Raw genomic sequence first — 22,270 nt, forward strand, 5'->3', positions numbered from 1 at the left:
TATGGGTGAGAAATAGATATACCGGTAGATGATATTACACGGCGGCGCAAAGATATGATTTTTTTTCAGGTTGTGAAAATAAAGTTTCACTAACAAGTGCAGCGAGTGAGTAAAATATTGGTTTGACACGTGCGAGCGAAAAAAAAATTCATATCTTAGACAACTAGACAAACTGACTGTTTGTACAAACAGCCGTAAAAAGCGGGAAAGTACTTCTTCAATATTCTCAATGGTGAGGATATGGAAAATTCTTCACTCGAGTTCCGGATTTAGTTTCGTATGAATTTTACTAGAGGTGTATTTCCCTTTAAAACACTCGTATCTAGGTGACAAAAACAAAAACAAAACCTTGTTATATTGCCTTTTTTTCGTTCGTGTCCTTTTGAAGTCCAGAAAGTTCGCAACGTCATCCCAAATAATAAATAACTTTACGCCAAGGCCACAGTAAACCTATACCCAGTAAACCTATATCTCAAATTCATGAAAAACCACACCATCAACGAAAGCTTAATGGGACACCGTCAAATGAAAAGAGAGAAACAGGGAAGGTCAATAAATAAGGTCACAAAAAAAATGGTGAACGTTTTGCTGGTAAACCCTGGTGAAGATCACGATGAGTAGCCATGGGTTAAACATAACACCTCTTTCGTCACCCGGGCAATATACTTCCCGAAATTTCTGGTGAGGCATACACCCTGCTTTCTGTAAAACCCTTACACTATTTCAGACCAAAATAGCGGTGATTTTCCATAATTTAGATGGACGTAACCCGAAAATTGACACGCTATTTCAGAATTCTAAAATTTGTGCTCGTCTCTAATAACCAAGTATGGCTTCCATGTGGGTAAGGGGGCAAAAATGCTTCCTTCTAAACGGCATACCCAATTCCAGGCCTAAGTACAAAAATAACTTATTTGTGAAAAATATTCAAAATCTGCACCATATTGCTGACCAAAACGTCTCGAAAACCATACATTTTGGATTCATACCTATAAACTTATAGATGAGATAGCTCCCTCCCCGCCCCAACCTCTGGTTTCAATATCTGGTATAAACCTGGTAGATATTACGAAATGTCGTCATACCTGTATCATAAGACACATGTCTAGCCAGGGGGACCACATAGACAGGCAGACTTGTGAAAGATCTCACCGGGAACCAATCTGATCCAGCAGAGCCCCTCAGAGGCAATATAATAAATTCTGAACTGATGGTTACTGCATACAAGCGGGCTCCAAGATCGTAAAGCCTTTGGAAAGACGTGTCTAGGACTCCCGTCTGAATCCCACCTGGTTGATTTCCAGTAGTGAAAAGAATAACAACCTTAGGTACAGCCGGCCGTGCCTCGGCAAAAACGTTTCGCGCTGAGTCGATAGCGCGGTCCATTCTTCGCGGTCCGCCTACCTTTGGCGCGTTGTTGATGGCGCTGTGGAATTCGTCTGTTGTGCTTGTGTCGCCGAACTTTGTAATCACGGTCGCCGTGGAACCATACGTTATGACAGCGCCTCTGGTGCGAGCAGGCATTGTGTTTAAATAGCGGGACAACTGTTTTACGAACGTCTTTTGGTCGCTGTAATGCTGCGGTGTGACGGAGTGGGAAGAATCGAGAAGGTAAACAACATCCACTGCCAAGCTGAGCGGTCCCAAAATAGCTGGGAAGAAATAGACAGTGATTAGAATTCCAGGGAAAGCAAAATAAATTAATCAGCACGTAAGGAGTTATGCTATAAAACGAGATTACAATATATACCTATTAACAAAATTGTGCACTTCAAAGCATTCGACATCTTTATCATTTATCTCCAACCACTCGATCTCTTTGCCACATAGCAAATTTCAGCTGCAAGGTAGCTGCGGTAAATCCCAGGATTCGAGTTCTTTTTAACGGCGGCGGCAACTCGGCTCCAAATGGCTCCAAGAAAACGCTAAAAACGTCGAAATATCGAAGCGTAAAATTATTCACCAATAACACCCAGCACTTGCCAAATACGACATCTGGATTGTTTTAATGAGGTCACCCAGATTCCCAGTGCTATCAGCGGGATTGTTAAAAATTAGCCAACGTGAAATTTCGTTTTACGATTGACTGAAACCCAGTGTTTTGTTCTTTTTTTGAAATTCTAAAGAACTGACTAAAGGACGGTTAAGAGGTTTAGGAAGGACAAGTTTTTCTGTAAGATTTTTGACAGTGAAATTACAACTGTATATGTGTAAGGTAGACTGGATTCCGCTCTTTTCGTATCCGGCCACAATGCAGACATGAAATATGACACATGACCCGTGATTTGTGAAATATCTTTCAATTTTGAGGAAGGTGGATCGGTTTGCTTTTTAGTGTAATGGCTTTCTTTTATCACGACCCTTATCAAATTATTTTCAGTAATACAAGACCGTTGACATTTTCGTTGGAAAGCGAAAACAAATAACATAAGTGTTTTCGCGTTGTTTGCAATTTTTGGCTTGTCGAGAGAAGCGCTTTAGAATTCTGGTCACTCAGGAAATATGTCATGATTCTTTACCGGAGAGGTATATAAATCCCATCGTTGACAGGTCACAAACGAAGATAATTGATTATCGATTGGTCTTTAAATTCTCAATAATAGATGTTGGACGATAACATAACGGATACGCATCGGAATTTTCACCGGAATTCTCACATTTAATGAAAGAACGAGTCTCAAGTAAAGACACATGAGGTAGACTGGATTCCGCTCTTTTCGTATCTGGGCGACACTGTACTCCTAAATTACCTGAAACTCTTTGAATTTGTCAGTACTGCTGTTCTAACCAAATTGAGAATGAAATGCATTTCTTATTTCATTGTGACCGATACAATAATATTAGACAACAAGTCACAAATGACATCATCAAGAAATATCCAAAATTTGATTCCTTTAACAATGCTGACACTTTTATTTGTAAAAAAAACTAGGTTACTTTACATTTGAAGCACTACAAATAAGAGAACTTTGTAACCCTAGAACTTAAATGAAGAATCTTGTATCCGGCCACAACGCATACATGAAATATGACACATGACCCGTGAGTTGTAAAATCTCTTTCAATTTTGAAGGAGGTGGATCGTTTGCTTTTTAGTGTAATGGCTTTCTTTTATCACGATCCTTATCAAATTATTTTCAGTAATACAAGACCGTTGACATTTTCATTGGAAAGCGAAAACAAATAACACAAGTGTTTTCGCGTTGTTTGCAATTTTCACATGGAATTTTGGAATTCTCACATTTAAACGAAAGAACGAGTCTCAAGTAAAGACACATGAGCAAGAAAACTCAGCATTTCTCAAAAACAAATTAATAGGTCCTAGTTTTGAAAGCGTTACACTCTTTTATCTTTAAGAAGGCATATTTTTAATACCCACACTGGATCTACTTACTTTTCTGCCGACACTAGAGACATTCTAAATGAATATTCTCGTGTGCGTGTTCCGGCATAGTCAATCGAACGTTTGAAATTCTTACTGCTGTGGTCCCTTAAGCTCTGTTGCGAAATCAGAACCAAAAAGAATCGCAACGTCCTTCAACGAACCTCCTGTGATATCGCAGCCACAAAAAGGGCAGGTGTTTTTTTATTTTAAATATATATCAATAATATTAAAAGGGTGGATAACGCCATCCACTGGATAACGTACACTGTTTCTTTTTTATAAGAATATACTTTATAAGAACAACGAGGCTGAAGAATATTATAAGAGTAAACCTGAGGCTGAGATTTGAAAAAGAATATAATTTTTTGTGTTTAAAATTGGCAAATTCAACACAATTATATGTTTTCAACCGAACTGTAAAAAAGATTATTCCTTCATCCCTAGACTTCAAAACCAGCCAAAAGCAACAAAAACAGTCCTAGCCGTATTTTCGATCCAGTAGCATTTCTGCAAGATGTTATGTGTGTTATATCAAGCTTAATTGCTTGCAGTCTGGCTCTAAAATTACTTCAACGCCACCAAAGTCACGATAGAACAGATAATTCACTTTTCGTCGGCATAGTCCGTTATTTATTCCTATAATCTAAGAATACTAACAAGAATCTTTTTAGCCTAAGTTCGGCAGAAAAATAAGAATATTCTGCCTGGGCCAGAAAAACAATGTTCTTGTAAAAAAAGTGTGTAGTGTGTTTTGTCAATATTTATCAGTTTATCTAAGAAATCACTTTATGTATCCACCATTGAGGCTTTGTTTAGATCTCAGATGTAAAAGTTCGACTCTTGTTTCAAGCGTTGCTCTAACGGAAGATGGAAGTGAACACAAGATGAAAGTTGCCCTCAAAGGCTAGACCCAATAACGATCATATAGGCTACCTAACTACTTGCGTGAATTGTTTGTAAGTGTTTCAAAGTACAAAACAGGAAACTGTTAACTTACCAGAGTAAAACGGTATGTGCCTCGCCACGTACGGTACCCTCGCGTCCATCGCAGCAAAACTTGTAAACGAAATGACATTCTCGGGTCTGTCGACTGCAGAATGTAGCTCTCTTATTCCTGGTTGGGATCCAATCCGGAAAATGAAAGTTCCAACCCCTTGTTGGTGAAGCTGCCTAACTGAGTCTCGCAGGGGGAGGGCTCCTGTAACACGCGATTGTTTTCCTGCTATAAACAGAAGTACGACCTTAGGTACATTTTCCCGCGCGTTTCCAAAGATACGCATGGCTATTCCCAGCGCTATGTCGACCCTTCGTTCTCCTGCGAGGTATGGAGCCCTTGACAGGTCGGAAAAGAATCGGACGATAGTCCGTGAACTGTCGAACCGAACGACAGGCATTGCCCGACTTCCATACGGTACGAGGGCGACACGAGACTGACCAGGTTGAACGTTCAAGTACTTTGTCAGTGATCTGACGAAGGCTTTCTGAGTTCCGTATTCACGGTAAGGTACATCTGAAGAACAGTCGATAACGAACACAATGTCTGCGTTTAGAGTTGATATACCTGTAATGACTGGAACAAAAAAAGCAAAGTATTATAATAACAGCAACTGCATTGCAAATGAACGACTTTGTTGTTTTCCTGGAACCAGTTTGATACCATAGGCGCCAGTGATAATTACTACCCTTCGAGAACAGTACAGTAATCCTTAAAGGGGCACGATCGCGAGTATATATTCAGAAGGTAAAAACCTAAACGACATCTAAAAATAATAGTCTAATTTTGTTACAAATAACTATGATTCCTTGTTCATTAATTTGTTTGTCTGTCTGTTTCTTTGTTTGTTTGAGTTTGTACCATGTTCCCCTGCTGTCGGTTTCTTTCTTGTTGTTTTTGAATGTTCGCGTCTATATTTCTTTTATATATATTATCATACTTTCATTTTAGGATTTAAAGAAAACTAGTGTAAAAGAGGAAGGAGTTACACATAGTAAATGAATAGTTTATGTTAGACCTATTAATACTGACCTAAATAAAACTGGTGAAGTGTTTTAAATAATCTTCTAGTAGGCTTATTACCTAGAGATGAAGGAATGTCACTCCAAAAATAACGTCCAAGAATAGTTGGGCAAATTTTCTTATATTTTTTTATTCTGAAAGATGTTGGATTTAGGTGCTGTAAGGACGCACTTCGAGTAGCGTAATAATGGTACTCAGATAATAGAGACAGGATGAGATTCGGAAAAGAAAAGTAATTGGATGCCTTATCAAAATCATTTATTTAAATTAGAGAGAGAAAAGGACCTAAGATCGACCCTTACCGGAGGTGTTCGCCACGTATCCAGCCACAGGCGCTATGTATCCAAAAAGACCCGAGAAAGACCTCGCAAAGAAAATATCAGTCGGTCTTATTGTAGCTTTTTGTAATTCGTTGACGTCCGTTTGCCCAATAGCCATGATATAGACCCAGGCTCCCAGCTGATGAAGTGGCCGAGCTGCATCTTGAATGGGTATGGAATCTACTAGGCTGCTCTGTCTTCCCGCTATTAGAAGGAAGACTGCCTTTGGCATGACTGATCGTGAATCTAATAGCAACGCAGCTGCAGTATCGAGAGCACTGTCGACTCTACGCTCGCCTCCAATGCTTGGAGCGTCGTTTATGCGCGTAAGAAACTCGGAATTAGAACTGTAGCCACCAAAGCCAAACACAACTGAGGCATTGGCACCATAAGCCACGAGGGCCGCACGTGATTTTCTGTTGAACACACCAAGGTGCAGTGCAATTCTTTGGACAAACCCCTTCTCCATTTTGTGGTCGTTTAAATCGACGCCCGATGAAGTGTCCATCAAGAACAAGATGTCCAATTGGAATGTGGAGTGTCCAAAGAGATCTTCAGAAAAAAATAAATAAAAATTAAAAAATCCAACGAAGTTCTGAACTTGTACATCTGTATAACATGGTAAGGGGTTTATAAGGCAAGGATAGAACTTCATACAGGAAATAAGAAAAAAGGGAAATGCTGTGAAAATCCCCTAACACTTGTCTTCTCACGATCCATTTGTGGAGCCATATGTTCGATAAGGTGCATTATATGAAATGACTCAGACACCATACAAAAGTGGAAAGAGTGACTTACTTACGACGAGCGATAGGCCCTTTGCACCATCTGGTCACATGGTAGGGAATTAATTATGCTGGAACGCAAGTTACACAATGGAACTTCCAAAACAAAGGAACTCGTACCAGTCCAGCCCGACTTTCCTTTGTTTTGAACGTCCCACTGTGTAACTTGCGTCCCAACATAATTAATTCCCTACCATGTGACCGAATCGTGCAAAGGGCCTATTACCTGATGATTAGGGTGTTGGACTTATATTAGCTCAGTCTGGGTTCTAGCAAATTGTTCTAGTGCGAAATATTTTTGACGTTGATACTGCCCAATCGAGAGCTACGTCTTACCAATGTATTGAAACAAATGTACTCACAATTATCACTCGTTATATATCTAGCCACGGGTCCGATACTCGCGGGTAAATCCCGATATGAAACCACCGAGAAGGCGTCTCTTGGTTCCACAATCATTGGACGCAGCCAGCCAACATAGGGGTTCTCTCCGATGGATAAGACATACAACCAGACCCCGCGATTTAACAAAGGACGGGCAGCAGCTTCTAAACTCCTAGTGTCCCGTATGTCCTTCGGCCTCCAAGGCGTCACAAGAATAGCCACCCAAGGGTGCAAACCTCGTGCGTCAGAAAATAGACTTCCCGCTGCTCTTAAGGCGCTGCTGATAGAAGGCTCACCGCCCAAATACGGAGCATTGGTCACTTTATTTCTGAATTCTGAATGTGAATTGTATCCGTCAAAGTTGAAGACCACCACAGGAGACTCTCCGGAGGTGACCAAGGACCCACGCGACTTGCCGGGTGAAACATTTAGGTACTCCGAGAGGATTCGGACAAAGCGCTTTGCTCGCCAGTACTGGAAAGGAGTTACGGTTGAAGAGGAGTCCAAGATAAAAGCGATGTCGGCAGCATAGCTGGGGACGTTTGGAGCTCCTAAAGAATATGAAAAGAAACAAAATATAAAGAGAAATAATTAGACACAAAAACAACCCAGCAAGGACCAACAGCTTATTGACAGGTTACCTTAAAGAAATATTGTGTTGGCCAGGAGAACTTTACTACAACGAATATTCGGAAGTATAGCAGCTCTCGTAGGCTTGTAATTCTATTTGTCATCAAAGTGTAGAAGTTGTTATTTTTTGGGGTTAGGGGGCATTGTTTCTGTCATTCGTTCTATTGTTCTATCAAAGGGTATCGAACCATTAATGAGAGACCCTGCGAGAGCTGCCACCTGAACCCAAATATTGCGACATCAAAGTGATTTGTTTAATGGAGATGTTTAAGGAATTCTCCAAATTCGTCAACTGAAATGTCGCAAAAATAGCATCCAATAATATCCGCATCTTCTAAAATCTTGAAATTCAGCTGTGGAGGGAATTTTCTGAGATAAGGTATTTGACGACTGACGACGAAATCTACTTACGCCATGATCCCATTATCCGGGAAGCGATGGCCGGAGCGCGCGCAAGTAGATCAGCATAGGATGCAATGGGAAAGGCGTCATTGGGTCTTTGAACAGCTGGATAGAAGTCGCGAATTGAATATCCGCCAGTGAGAATGGCAACAACAAATACTCTACCACCGTAAGATCGAACCTGTTGCGAGCTGACTTCTAGGGAGCGGGTGTCGGCTGTGCGAGTTTGCATGCCAGACGTCAGTAGAACGACAAACTTGGGAACAGAATCCTTCGATTTTGTCCTCAAGAGTTGGGCTGCAGATGCAAACGCTCTGTCGATGCGGCGGGAACCTTGAAGATGAGGCGCGTTATTTACAGCAGAGTCAAATGCAGCACGATCTTCGTATCCATCAAATGTGATTTCAAGCTGAGGGCGGTCGCTGTATGTGTAAAGAGCCGCGCGGCTTCTGTTGTTGGCGAGGTTTAGGAGACGAGCCATCAACTTGACGAAATTCTTTTCCAGTATGTAGTTGTTTGCTCCCACGTATCTTGAAGAGTCCATAAGAAATATCACGTCTGAATGAAAATAGGCTGGTTCATACTTGACTGTTGGTGAAGAGGACAAAAGAGTCTCTAAGTACGAAGACGCTCTAGCATTAGAGGATCTAAGATCACCCGTAGGGCCTTTTGGAATAAGTCAATATTTATTCCACCTACATTTGAAAGTTAAAAAAAGCTATCCAAGGGGTACTCCTAGAGAAACTGGATGGGGGTATGCGGCCCGCTTTCCAAAACCCATAACCTATTTATGACCAAAATTTGCGATTTTCCCTACCCTGTTTATGACCAGACCAAAACTTCGATACCGTATTTGTGACCTGACCCTTAAATCAATACCCTGCTTGAGATATGTCTCATAATTAGTTCTCTAGTTCAGACCAAATTTTAATTGCTGTAAACATAATTTATGAAGGGCTTTTGTTGATGGTCTTATCGATAATGATGAAAAAGTAGCTTCTTCTAAAAAAAAAATGCCCAATTCAAGACTAAAGTGCAAAAACCATACCCTATTTATCGATACTTTATTTATGACCAAAACGGCTGAAAAACCATACCCTTTAGAGCCGCACATACTTGTATGGCCCATATAAGGGAGTAGCCCACCGGGAGCTGTACTTACAAGCATTTGTAGTCAATCTCAATTGTCTCGCAATCAAAGACTGCCAAGACGTCAGCTCGTTGAAGGACGGCACTTGGAAAATGTCTTTGGGCCCGCGAACCATTTGCTTGAACATCAACGGAGTAAACTGAGACCCAATTCCAATGACATACAAATGAGCATCGAGAGTGCGCAATGACATCATTGCGGATGACACACTACTCGCACCAGGACCTGTGTAGTAATTTCCTGCGGTCAACAAAATGACAATTCTTAACCCGACTCGTCCGGTTTTCTGGAACATCCCAGCGGCATGATCCAGCGCTTGGTCGATTCTTCGAGTTCCACCGAGAAATCGAGCGGTGTTGATCTTAAGGCTAAACTCGGCGTCGCTGCTATAACCAGAGAAACCAATTACGGTGTATGCCGAGCTACCATAAGTAGCGAAAGCCGCACGAGGTCCGAGTGGCGAGATGAGGAAGTAACGTGCCATCCTACGAACGAACTGTTTCTGCAGGTCAAACTGCTCACTGGAGACGCCCGCCGAAGTATCAACCAAGAAAATGATATCAGCATCAGGATGAATTGGTTCCGTCACTATAACATAAGAGAAAACAACAAAACAAACAAAGAATAATGTGATTAGAGTAAACATTGATAACCTTTAATTTCACAAAGATAAAGTTAGTGGGCAGAGAGGTGACGAGAATAAAGAAAGTAAAGCTTAACTCCCATAATCAACGTTCAGACAAATGTACGGCAAAAGTTGAAGAGAAGCAACACGTGAGCTTGGCAGGCGGTGCTGGTACCAACTTAACATCAGACCAGACCTTGCGGTAAGAAATTTATTCCCTCGTATTCGGACTATTCGTAGCACATTATGGACTCAAGCGTCCTGCAAACTACTCATGTTTCAAGACTCATGAATCAAAATACCTCAGTTCTCATTCAAAATACATGAATAACAGAACATTCTAAGCACTGAATTAGATTGGCTGTGCTGGGCCCCGTCTATGCCGGACGTTCACCTTTCAGTCAGATTCTGCGATACATTACAAGGATAGAGTCAATCTGATGAGCTTGATGGGTCTGAAAAATTTCCACTGATAACGTATTAGATCTGAGAAGCAGATGTCTGATCAGTAGCGAATTGCATTTTTATGCGCACGCAAAATCGTCATCGGGACAAGAACCAATCAAAGATGCTCTGTAAACGACGTCATCAGCCTGTGACTTTTTGACTCGAATCCTAGGCCCAAGTCCCTCCAGTGGGGAATGAGAACGAGCGTACTAGAACTGCCTGGTTTCTCAAACATTATCAAATTAGAAATATTTTTGCAAGTGTTTTTGTTTCATTTTCCTTACCAGCAGCTTCACAGAGACTTTTTGAGTAATTCCTGACTTTGTTAGTCAGATCGTCAAACTTCATGACCCTAACCACATCTTCGTCTCGCTCCACGGCCAACCTCAATTCTCGTACATTGATGTTCTTCCCTATTCCGAACGCTATCAGTCGCACTCCCTGTCTCCTCAGTGGCGCTGAGGCGGCCCTAAGGTTGACGGTACCATCAGGATCCGTCTGCTCACCATCTGTCAGCAACATTGCAATTCTTGGTACATCTTTTCGAGCGCGTGGGAAAAGCTGCGACGCTGCCAGTTCAAGGGCTTTATCAATGTACGTGTGACCTCTTTCGTACGGTAGACCTTCCACCAAGTTATTAAACTCTTCTATGGTTGCATACTGGCCAAAGTGAGCTTTGACTGAAGCCTTGTTGCTGTAGAGCACGATACCAGCCCTGCTCCCTGTTGGCGAAATTCCAAAGCTTCTAGCGAGGTACTTCACAAAGCTTTTGACCTTAACGTAATTCCTTCTGCCGATGCTCCCGGACGAATCTACGATGAAGCCTAAGTCCACAGTAGTATTGCAACTTCTCCATTCTGTCGGCATAAAAAGCTTACATGAGGATAGTAAGAAAGAGAGTGATATTACTTCTGTATGCAATACCGTTTCATATTAAAAGTAAAGTAAAACTTTATTTTTACAGGGTAGCCCGTTCAGCTCAAAGGCTGGTATCCATAGGGGCCCTGTATAAATTACACCAGGTTAAAAATACAAATTTATGTACACAGATTAAAACTTTATAACTATACATTAATAATGGTAATTGAACAGAGTAAAGTGCAATTTGGTCTGAAATCATACGCGTGATTTCAAAATCGAACGAGCGCGCGGCGCGAGTTCGATTTGAAATCACAAGTATGATTTCAGACCAAAATTGCACGACACGAAATTCAATTGCCACTTTATTGGCTCCAATTTGAAATCGCACAATTTTTCGCCTTGAATTTTAGATTTTTGTATAGCGGAACCGGAAACGCCTTTACGGTCTTATTTAGTATGCAAAACGATGTCATGTGACGAAAACTCATTCGAGCGTGACAAAAAAACAAGCAGTTCTGAAGTCAGAACGAAAAGTAGTCTACTTCATGCATAAAAGTTCAATTCATGTCGCCTGAATCAATGATGGAAAGCCTTCCTTTCTTCTGTGGTTGAGGCTGAGACTTTTCGTTGTCTTTGGAGAAGGAATTTGAGCGTGCATCTTGTGTAATTCTGCGATGGATTTCTTTTGAGTTGTGAAACTCCTTCGAGTGCACGATGCCCAGTGGATAGTACGTTTTTTTTTTTCTTTTAAACACCGTTTCATGGCATGATTTTAAGAGAGTCCAGCTCGTTATCATCTCCGTTTCTTTTTGTGACGACCTCGGAGTAGGACGCAATACTTGGGACCTTGTCAAGTCCTTGCGGCACCATTTATTTCAAGATATTTTCAAGATGGCGGGACTGGCACCAGCCTCGTAAGACGTTCGCTCATTCACTGTTTTGGGCAGTAGGGCGTATTTTGACTATGTTTATTCCTGTTATTCTCAGCGACAGAGTTGAGCTCTCGTTTTGATTCGTTTGAAACTACCGGAAACCTGGAAACATCTACCTTTTTTAGATGGCTCTGAATTTATTGTTGTGTGGTTTTCGTTTGTTTATGTTTTACTGGACTCGGTATCATACGGATCTTGAGTAGATGTTGAAGAAAAATCGCCAAAATATTCGTCAAAATGGGCACTGAAAGTTGGGAACTTCCATTAAAGTAGGTCTTCAGCCTGAAGGAGCTCATGATCGTCATTCAGAAACTGTAATTAATTCAATTCATCAATTTTTTTTGGGGGAAAAAACAACAATAACAACAAAGTTTTGGCAGTAGTGGTTGCAAAATTCTCCACACAATGGCTTTTTGCCTTAATTTTCCTAAAATTTTATTGATTACTTTAAATTAACCTTGAAATATGATCGGTTGTTTTGTTTTACTGTCCCATTCTACTCATTCTCATTGGCTGAGAAAAGGATACGATTTATATTAGAGCAAAACTGAAATAGCGCGATTCGTCAATAAATCGCACCACTGAGAGCCAACTAGATTGTAAGGATAACCGGTGATTTCAAAATGGATTTAATAAAAAAACTAAAACTACGTGAAAGTGGTTCGGTTGTGTGGTTCAGGAAAACTTTCCGCCTCTTGTAACTCGGTTATGAAATCAATTCAATCATTAAGGAGTCGTGTTCTCGCGAGGAAAACTCTGTTTATCTCGACCAAGATTGTAGCTTCTTTACACAACGGGCACTACAACTAAACATAAGAAAAAAAATACTCACGAAAAGTTTTGACCACTTTCGTTATTGGAACAGTTTTGAGCGGAGCAAGTAGAGGTTCAACACAAATCATTCGACAGCCGTCAGAGCAACATTCTTGTCCAGTGCTGCAGTCTGTCTTGCTGATACACTGGTTCGGCTGATTTGGGCACGGAGCGGGTCTCGGTAATGATGGGCACACACTGTTACCTGTTACATGAACAAGGTACCGTCAGGTCGCCATAATTTTGTAGTTTGCGCATGCATCAAGATACAAATCAAGGTAAGTTTTACGATTATGTAAGTTTTATGATTATTAGTACAAATTGGACTAAACTCACCTTTGGTAGCTTTATAATGTCTCTTTTCAGACAAAAACCAAACTTGAGTATCAGACTTGTGCAATTTTTACAAAGCGTGATAATCGCCTCAAATGGTGCGACTTACAGCGAGTCAGGAGAATGGTGGGATGTTGCACTTATAATAGAGTTCTACTGGTATACTTATGAAAATGCTGCGATCTGATAGGCTGGGCTATTGTACACTTAAATCCCGAAAAAGACTAAAACAAGGAACATACATGTAGGCGGTTTGATCACGTTAAAATCTCGAAGCTCTTGAAAAACCTGATGAGTGCGCACACAATGTATTGCAAATTTGAAATGACAATTCACTCTGCAGGATTTTTCGAAAGCTAGAATTTTAATGCTAACTGAAAGAAAATGAGATTATTCGCTCAATTTCTATGGGGCGAAAGTTGTTCGGCCTTCTCCCTCCTCAACTATCACTTCAAAGAAATCTCGAGCTCATAATCTAATTGTTAAAAAGAGTTAGGATTTTATTTTTAATTTGACCACCTCGAAACTCGTCAAAAATACTCCGCCGTGCATCGTATTTTCGTTCCTCTTCTCGGCATCTGAAAATTTGATGAGAATCTGTTTGTCGTTTTTGTTTTATTTACTTCAAAGTGGATTCACATAAGGCGCTTACCACTGACTAATGCCAAATTACTGGGATCAAAACAAATCCTTCTGCACCCAATCTTGCAGCATTTCTGCTGGTTGTTCTCCTTGCAGTCTTCGTCGTACTTGCACTGGTCGATAGTAGAACCGGGACAGTTCTGCTGGCGCGGAAAGTCTGGGCATTGCCCGGGTCTCACTGCTTTTGCTGGATATGCTGAAAGCAAAGAATAGGTCCGCAATGCGTAAATGTGAGTTGTTGCAACTAAAATGCCTGGTCTAAGCAGATATGTGACGATCTCTCAAGATCTCAATTCTTCTCACAACCGCATAGTATTTCGCAAAAGAGAAGGATTAGCCTGCGAACAGGCTGCCTGTTTCGCGCTCGCTGAAATTTTTTTTCCGTCCTCGCCGGGAGCCTGTTTGCAGGCTGGAGAAAGATTAAATGAGATAATTTTGTAATTTGTGTAGTTTTGATTTGTTATTTGGAACAATGATTCATTTTCATACCAAGGAAAAAACATTTCTAATGATCACTTTTTGTGTTTGATGCTAAAAATTAAAGCTACCATTGTTTTTGTGTGGCTATAAGGCAAAACGCAATAAGTGGGTATCACGCACTTGTAAATGACCGCGCATTAGTGTGGACGGAATTAGCTTTGAAATAGATCTGCCGGCTTTCCGTTCCACGCTATTTTTGTTAACGATTATCTTGGATATGATACACTGTAGGAAAATAAACAGACAAACAAAGACGGTCTGATGATCATGAAGGGATGTCATGTCCTTAGCCACGGTATCACTGATTTAAAGGGGCACGAGAATTTACGGACACTGAAAGCAAAAAACAACAACAACACTTAAATTCGACCTACCACTTTAAATAATTTCAACCATTTTCGTTTTTCGTGGAATGCATGGTACACTTAGAAGAGCACATTTAGCGTTTTGATTCGTGTTTGGATTAACTCGCAATCAGTGTAACGATAAAGCTAAGGACGTGCTAAATAAGAACTTGAACGATCCACTAAAGTTGGGTATAAAACAAACAGACTGTTGTTGTTTTAGCAGTTGTTTTGTTAGTCTGTTGCCCGATGTATGTATATTTCCGGAGTTTGAAAGAAAAACGTTGACCGCTAACTTATTCTCTGTAAATACGGCGAACACGATTCTTTGAATTTCAAACTAAGGTTTTCTTTTGCATGCTCGTCATGTTTGATATAAATTTCAATATAATTTTTTTCTAACCACAAGCTAAGATCGTTTAAGACCTTATTAAAAGATAATAAGATACAACACGAAAACGAAAAACCTACAGCTGTTAAGAGAACGCGATAATACGAAGATCACGAACAACCTTCCCCCTCGAAGAAGATAAGCCCATTTAGTTCCCCGCTTATTTAATCAGCGCTGAGACAGTAAAATATCCAAGCTGCAATCTTATCTTTTCGAGATAACACCACAGCCTTATAGTTCAATCCTTCATTTCCAGACAGGACTGATATCTGATTAATTGTACAACTTGTTTATTGCTGAATTGTTTTCACGCCTAATGTTCAACTCTCTGCTTGTCACAGAAGTCGTTTAGTGTCTGTTTTACCTTACAGTTTAGTTCGCTTTGCAAGAAAATGTCAACAGTTCTTCTGATAGCAATCTCTCCCATGTGTGATGAATTAATTGTCAGTTAAGAGCTCAATTAATATACAACGTTTTCCTTCAGCACAAAGTTATCTCAACAGCACAGATGAGTCCGTCTTTGATCAGTCGTTCGACATTTCGCAAGCTAATAAGACGACATAAAATTTCAAGACAAATATATGCCACATACCATTAAAGAGGAGAACAAACCACAGGAATAGCATCGGGACATTCAATCTTGTCATACCGTTAGCCATTAGTCGACGAAATTGAACTGGAGCCCGTCGGAAAACGATCCTTCGCTTTATAGAAGTCTATAGACGAAGCCGCATTTCACTAAATATGTCAGGTATTGACTCGGGGTGACTTCACACCAGATTCACAGTTAACGTGAACACAACGCTGGGCTTCTCAATTGGCTCTTTCGTCGGTTTCTTGTGTTGGATGACGTTAATCACGCGCTGTCTCCCGACCACCGTGTCTGGGATTTTTGTAGCGTTTCCCCTTGGCACGAAACGTTTGACAGTCCCCAAAGTCGTTAATAGTCTCCTTGGCATTTGATAATAACCAGGTTTTAAGTACGGGGATAAGTCTTGCGGTTTCACGATAAAATGTAACTAAACACTCATTCGAGGGTCCTAAATTTACCGTCCTGTGTGATTGTCAACGGCAAACAATGATGTCGTGTTGTCGTGCTAACCCTGTTTTTGGCTTGGCTCTTCCGGGCAAAAGAGATTCGATGGAATTAGCAGGGATTAAAGGGCAAACAAACACGAAAAACCGCCTCGTAAACAGACAGAAGGAATACTGGTTAGGTGTTGAAGAAGTGCCTCGTAGCCCACAGGGTAAATACGAACAATCAATGACCTTGGTGCAAAACAGGAAATATGATGAATGCACTTCACGTACCTGTGGATTTCCTTGACTTTTTGACAAATACTCAGACTTTTCGAGAAATACATGTCGGCTCTTGATAAACAAGGTGGATTTCCTGTTCGTTTCGTTTCCGAAACGCGAGCTCGCATGGCATGTAACGGAGCCGTTAACTCGGAACTAGGGAGATTTGTTGTCTCCAACAACACTGACATTGACAGGAATTGACAACATCAACGCCAACGTACACGCTAGCACTTGGTTTCTGCAGAATTCTGTTTGATTTCTTTCAATCCTCTTAGGTTTGGATCAACTTTTCGTGACCAGCATTAGATCGTGACATTCTTGTAACGTAAATTTTAGTCACGAATGCTACTTGAAGTGACGGTCATCTATTGAACAAAGGATTAATTTTCCCGTAATGTTAATGATTTTCCTCAAGGAAAGGAATAAACACAAAACCGTCAAGTTACTGGAGTGTGTTTGGCGGGGTCGTAACCGCAAAGACATAAATAGATTTGGCTGGACTGGGCTGGGCACAGCTTCCCACGCAGACGCTCTGAGGGATCGTCACGCGTTCCTTCCCCAGAAACACCAAGTCAACTGGAAGTAAACATGGCAACCAGAATCCCGAGTATTCCCTTAAACATCTCGATAATTCATTTTCCAAAATATAAAAATTGTTTCCTTTAGTATAAAAATACCTGTATACTGATGCCGCAAGTAATCTCGCGCGAACTAAACGTTCGCGCACGCCCACGCGCTTTTCTCACGAACTCTCACGGTTGCGCGTTCTTACTCGTTCACGCGTGTTATTTCTTGCGGTCGCGCGAATCATGTTTCCTCGAGGAATGACACGAGCTGAAAGAATAGACCCCAACAGATCACTCACACCAATTCAAAATTTCCAAAAAAGCCGTTAAGAATCCAGCTTCTTTTAAAGGAGGAAAACACGGGTTAGAGACAATTTATAAATTAAACTGACGAAAGATGGCTGGGAGAATGGGAAGGCCGCTCATTTTGTCGTGGGACGCGTTATTCTGCCAAGTGATCCGGTAATCTCCTGTTTATGGTCAACCTGTTCTCATGGTTTTTGTATAACTTCTCTGACCCAAAATGTATTAAATTATTCACTTGTTTGTGTATTCATTCATTTGTTTTGTTAGAGGGGCCGGGAGGACAGTGGCACCATTTGAGTTCATTTGGACCACATCGCTTCCTTGCCTACTTAAAGTGCACCTAACCCCCAAATTTTTTTTTTCGCTAAAACAAATCTAGACTTTATTTGAAGCATTTGGGCGAAGAAATTTTTGAATTTGGTTGAATCCTCGATTTTCTATGCCCTTTCAAAGTCGCGATTAAGTGTTTCACGACCGCGTTTTAGGGAGTCTGGGGCGGCGGTACCTGATGACGTCTACCCAGGAACCAAACACAATAGCGCCTCAGTCAACTCTCTGTATTTGCTCGAGAAAATAGAACGCAAAACTAATCGTTGCGGTGTATTTTGGGACTAAAACGTCCAAGTTTTGTCTCAGAATCATTTCTTTTTCGTCACTGGAGTCAGAGTTAAGTTTCGATTCGGAAGGCTCCGAAATAAACTTCGATCGAGCACGTTCGACAACTGTGAACTCACTGCTTAGAGCTTTGAGAGCAATTTACAATATTTCAAGCGACGACGGGGAAGACATCTTTGCAGACGAGCTGCTTGTATTTTAGGAATGGAAAGCTAGATACGAAGTGGAGGAGCAGGCAAACGAAAAGCAGGAAAGAAAACTCAAGGACTGCTTTGGATGGTAATTTCGTCAACTAAACATAAGATTCCCACGCGTGTTTATAGCCCGTTTACATTTGTCCTTACCGAGAATGTATTTTATCAAGGTTCTGCTAAATCCAGTTTGTGTTTCACTTTCAGTTGAATGCTTCATGTTTATAAGAGCGACGTACGTGTTGCAGTTTTCGAGACTTGATGACCTCCAAAACATTGGCTTCGATCGATTGAAAATCGTATTGTTTGGACCTGTATTTTTGAAGCTGCGGGAAGCAAGCCGGAAGGAAACATTTCATACAATTACCGATTTCACATTGTCACACGTTTTAAGTCGTAACTCCAAATAACCAATGTAAATTATTCTCAAAGTTTGCAGTGAAATTCGTCGGATAAGCGAAAAGGATGTGTTCCCTAAGCGGTCCGCAGATGTTACGCGGTCATATTTTCGACGCTATTGCACAGAATCTTTGTCGCACTGCTGATTTCCAAACCTTCGAAAAACTCTGTGAGTCTAACAATTTTGTTATCATGTAATTCTAGAGGATTAATCTTCGACTCTCATCTAAATCGAAAGAGAAATAAGTGTTGGTTAGCGGCGTACAGTTGCGATCTATTTACATATCAGTATAATGCTTCTTGATCATGACCGGATCACACAACTTTGCCGGTTATGTTATAAATACTGCGGGATTGGAAGATATAGGTTGTAGGTAGTATTTCTACAAATTGCTGGTTAGCTTTAAGCAGAAAATTTATGAAAATAGCGTTCGAAAGTCTGCGGAACAAATTCCAGTGAGAGTTCTTCAATGGTTCTCACAGATTCAGTTCGCTTGTTTCGGTTCGACAAAATGAACCATCGTTTACGTCTTTATTGCACCATTAGCCGATCATCGTCAGTAAATTGTACAGTATACCTTTCTTTAAATCTGGAATATTGCTGCAACAGCCGATAGCACCTCTGGAAGGCGTTTCTGCGCACTTTTCGAATGTGTATTGCACCATCCTGAAGGAAATGAGAGGAAACGAGATATCCAACCTTCCTGGCTAGACGTCACAAGAGCCGCTGGACCCATTCTCCTCAAACTCGGTCGTGAAACAAAATGGCGGTGTTTTGGAGCTATTTTCGAGATTTCGTCGTGGCACAGAAAATCGACGGTCTAACGGAATTCAAACATTTTTTCGCAGAACTATTTCAAATAATAAGTAGATTCGTTCTAGCGAAAAAAAATTTTTGGGGTTAGGTGCACTTTAAGTTAAAAAACGTACAACTTTTTGCAACATTTAAGAAAGGGAAATTCTGGATAGTCGTGACGAAATCAAAGTTTTTGAAAACAGCCTGCAACAAAGCGCGCGCCAAATGGCGTTCCTATAACTCCATAGAAGAGATTATCATGTACCTTGATAATCTCTTCAGGCTCCATATGAACATAAAACTAGCCCTGGAACCGATTCCAGGGTCCGGTTTTCGACCGCCGCGATTTCTGAAACAAAAGGTTTAGTGATAGACGCAATCGCATCATTATCATATGGAAACTACACCCTGGATCATAAGTACAGTCGAACCTGTATATAACGGACCTGTATCAAGCGGCCAGTTTTCCAAGTCCCGAATTTTCCCCCTTACAGACGCTGTATTTGTTACTTGTATTAGGCGGCCACCCTGTAGCAGTCCTATGTTTGTCTTTCGTTATTATTTTTACCCGTATTAAATGGCCACTCTGAACGTACAACTGACTATGAAATTGAACGTTACAACTAGGAAGTAACGGAATGAGATATTTTGTTGTGAACTGTACGTCATAGAAATACAATAATGTATACCGTAGAAGAGTAGAGGACAATTAAGAGGCCCTGCGCCTAAGAAACGACCGATGATTTCCGGCTAAAAAATAAAATCGGCCGATTTTTATCTCCCAAGCAGAGGTTACCGAATACTATTTAAAAATGAATTTCTTTTGTTTCAGTTTCGCCTTAAACCAAAAATATGGAGCTGCAAACTTTTTCCGTCTGATAGCAGCAAAATCAGGCCGAAAATAAGCCCCCGCAAAAAACTGTTCAGAAATTACTATCGTAACGCAAAATAATGAGAAAACTACACAGTGTTGAAGAAAAAGGCCTTTTAATGCAATATCATTCGATAAACATCAGAAAACTGCCGAAGCGATTAACAAATAAAGTTTCAAATATTGCATACTAAATTAGATGGAGTGTTAGAGCTGATTTTAAAATAATTATTTCTCAAAAGTTCAACGCTTTTGAAAGCAATCACAGTGATGAATTAGACATTGGAGCGATATACATCACGTTTCTGGAAAAACATTTTTCGGCCAAAGTATATTGACTTTGTACAAAGCGTTCAAAGTTACCGTGTTTATCGTTATCCTGCTACTTCGGCGAAACACTTCTTTTTTGCCAATACGGCCGTGGATAGCGTGGTAAACGCCACTTTAAACCTTGCTAGGCATTCAAAGACCATCCTGAGTAGAAGAACGTAGAATTAAAAGAGAAAGGAAGATGAAAAATACGCAGAAAAAGAAAATAACTCGAAATTACCATCTGCTAACGAAAGTTGAATTTGGAAAATGTCGTGGCGTGACAGCGGCCATTGACGTCATTTGTCACGTCAAGTCGCAAGAGCGTGGGAAAACGAGTCTGCAATGTCCTTCGGGCGGTCAGCGGCTTAGGGATCCAGTCGTGACCCCATAACTCAGATCATGCTGCGGCCAAAACGGTGTGGCGGTTGGGGAAGTATTTATTTTTCAGTGACCATCATTTGTGAAAAATAACATAACATTGTTCCACTAAACGTTTTCTGGCCGGGAAAAATTGTTTTCCTATTTGTGCAGTCGTTTGGATTCCGCCGCTATTTATACAAATGACGTCAATGGCCGCTGTCACGCCACGACATTTTCCAGATTCAACTTTCGTTAGCAGATGGTAATTTCGATTTTTTATTTTCTTTTTCTGCGTATTTTTCATCTTCCTTTCTCTTTTAATTCTACGTCCTTCTACTTAGGATGGTCTTTGAATGCCTAGCAAGGTTTAAAGTGGCGTTTACCACGCTATCCACGGCCGTATTGGCAAAAGAGAAGTGCTTCGCCGAAGTAGCAGGATAACGGTAAACACGGTAACTTTGAACGCTTTGTACAAAGTCAATATACTTTGGCCGAAAAATGTTTTTCCAGAAACGTGATGTATATCCCTCCAATGTCTGATTCATCACTGTGATTGCTTTCAAAAGCGATGGACTTTTGAGAAATAATTATTTTAAAATCAGCTCCAACGCTCCATCTAATTTAGTATGTAATATTTGAAACTTTATTTGTTAATCGCTTCGGCAGTTTTTTGATGTTTATCGAATGATATTGCATTAAAAGGCCTTTTTCTTCAACACTGTGTAGTTTTCTCATTATTTTGCGTTGCGATAGTAATTTCTGAACAGTTTTTTGCGGGGGCTTATTTTCGGCCTGATTTTGCTGCTATCAGACGGAAAAAGTTTGTGGCTCGATATTTTTGGTTTAAAGCGAAACTGAAACAAAAGAAATTCATTTTTAAATAGTATTCCGTAACCTCTGCTTGGGAGATAAAAATCGGCCGATTTTATTTTTTAGCCGGAAATCATCGGTCGTTTCTTAGGCGCAGGGCCTCTTAATTGCACAGTATTTTTTCGCAATGTTACGTATATTATACCGTTAAGTTACAAGTTGGCACTGAATATTGTTTAAAGTACTGACGGCACTTGTGTAACAGCCGTAAAATCCATCGTTTATTCGTCTAGATCAACGAGGGAAACGCTCGACACTGTCCCGTTTACAATACGAAAATTCGTGTTACCGTAACCTTGATTCAGGAGTGTTCGTAATGCATCAGTCAATTCCAGCAGTGCCCATCCTCCCCCGGGCAACCGCGGGGCATTTGCTCACGCTGTCAGTCCCAGGGGTGGGGCATCTGCAATTTTATCGCGACCCGGGGGCTGGGCATTTGCGTACCTCGGGGCGACCCCCGGGCATTCGACACACGTGTTTTGGAAAGTGCCATGGATGAGTTCATCGGGAAAGACGAGGCGTTTGTCGAACAATGGCTTGTCCGTCAGAGACTAGAGAAACTTGCAGATGTTTTTAAAGGTATGTTTTCTCAATTTTAGATATTTCTTCATTACTTGTAAGCATATAACTATAAGCGAAAAGGTGAACTATATTTTGTTTATCACAAAAGACTCATTGACGTGAACACGACTATTTCGCATTTCGCATTCAAAACTAGCCTAGCATTCTTTCAATTCATGA

The 22,270-nt window shown here is 40.8% G+C and overlaps 1 protein-coding gene and 1 long non-coding RNA gene across 6 annotated transcripts in view; one reads left to right on the plus strand and one right to left on the minus strand.

Moving 5' to 3' along the window:
* Window positions 1-16,640, minus strand: part of LOC110050097 (uncharacterized) — a 56,803-nt gene extending 40,163 nt beyond the window's left edge. For 3 of the 5 annotated variants that reach the window (XM_089284549.1, XM_089284548.1, XM_089284547.1), the window contains exons 1-10: window positions 15,534-16,639; window positions 13,737-13,922; window positions 12,771-12,956; window positions 10,430-11,002; window positions 9,086-9,661; window positions 7,933-8,511; window positions 6,870-7,442; window positions 5,705-6,274; window positions 4,383-4,955; window positions 1,086-1,652 (exon numbers count right to left, since the gene is read on the minus strand). In XM_089284549.1, coding sequence (XP_089140675.1) covers window positions 1,086-1,652; window positions 4,383-4,955; window positions 5,705-6,274; window positions 6,870-7,442; window positions 7,933-8,511; window positions 9,086-9,661; window positions 10,430-11,002; window positions 12,771-12,956; window positions 13,737-13,922; window positions 15,534-15,600 — 4,450 coding nt within the window. In that variant the 5' untranslated portion in view covers window positions 15,601-16,639. Of the gene's footprint in view, window positions 1-1,085; window positions 1,653-1,750; window positions 1,963-4,382; window positions 4,956-5,704; window positions 6,275-6,869; window positions 7,443-7,932; window positions 8,512-9,085; window positions 9,662-10,429; window positions 11,003-12,770; window positions 12,957-13,736; window positions 13,923-15,533 lie in introns of those variants that run through there. The other 2 variants (XM_089284550.1, XM_020755968.2) reach the window with 2 other exon arrangements.
* A 4,086-nt stretch (window positions 16,641-20,726) lies between these two features.
* On the plus strand, window positions 20,727-21,375 carry LOC149114897 (uncharacterized). The gene is made up of 2 exons (XR_016205940.1): window positions 20,727-20,921; window positions 21,001-21,375. It is a non-coding gene; the product is annotated as an uncharacterized LOC149114897 (long non-coding RNA).
* Window positions 21,376-22,270: the final 895 nt, after the last annotated feature.

This window comes from Orbicella faveolata, unplaced genomic scaffold, assembly GCF_042242905.1.
Source record: "Orbicella faveolata isolate gen_17 unplaced genomic scaffold, um_ofav_v1 contig_13, whole genome shotgun sequence".
NCBI classification, from domain to species: domain Eukaryota; kingdom Metazoa; phylum Cnidaria; class Anthozoa; order Scleractinia; family Merulinidae; genus Orbicella; species Orbicella faveolata.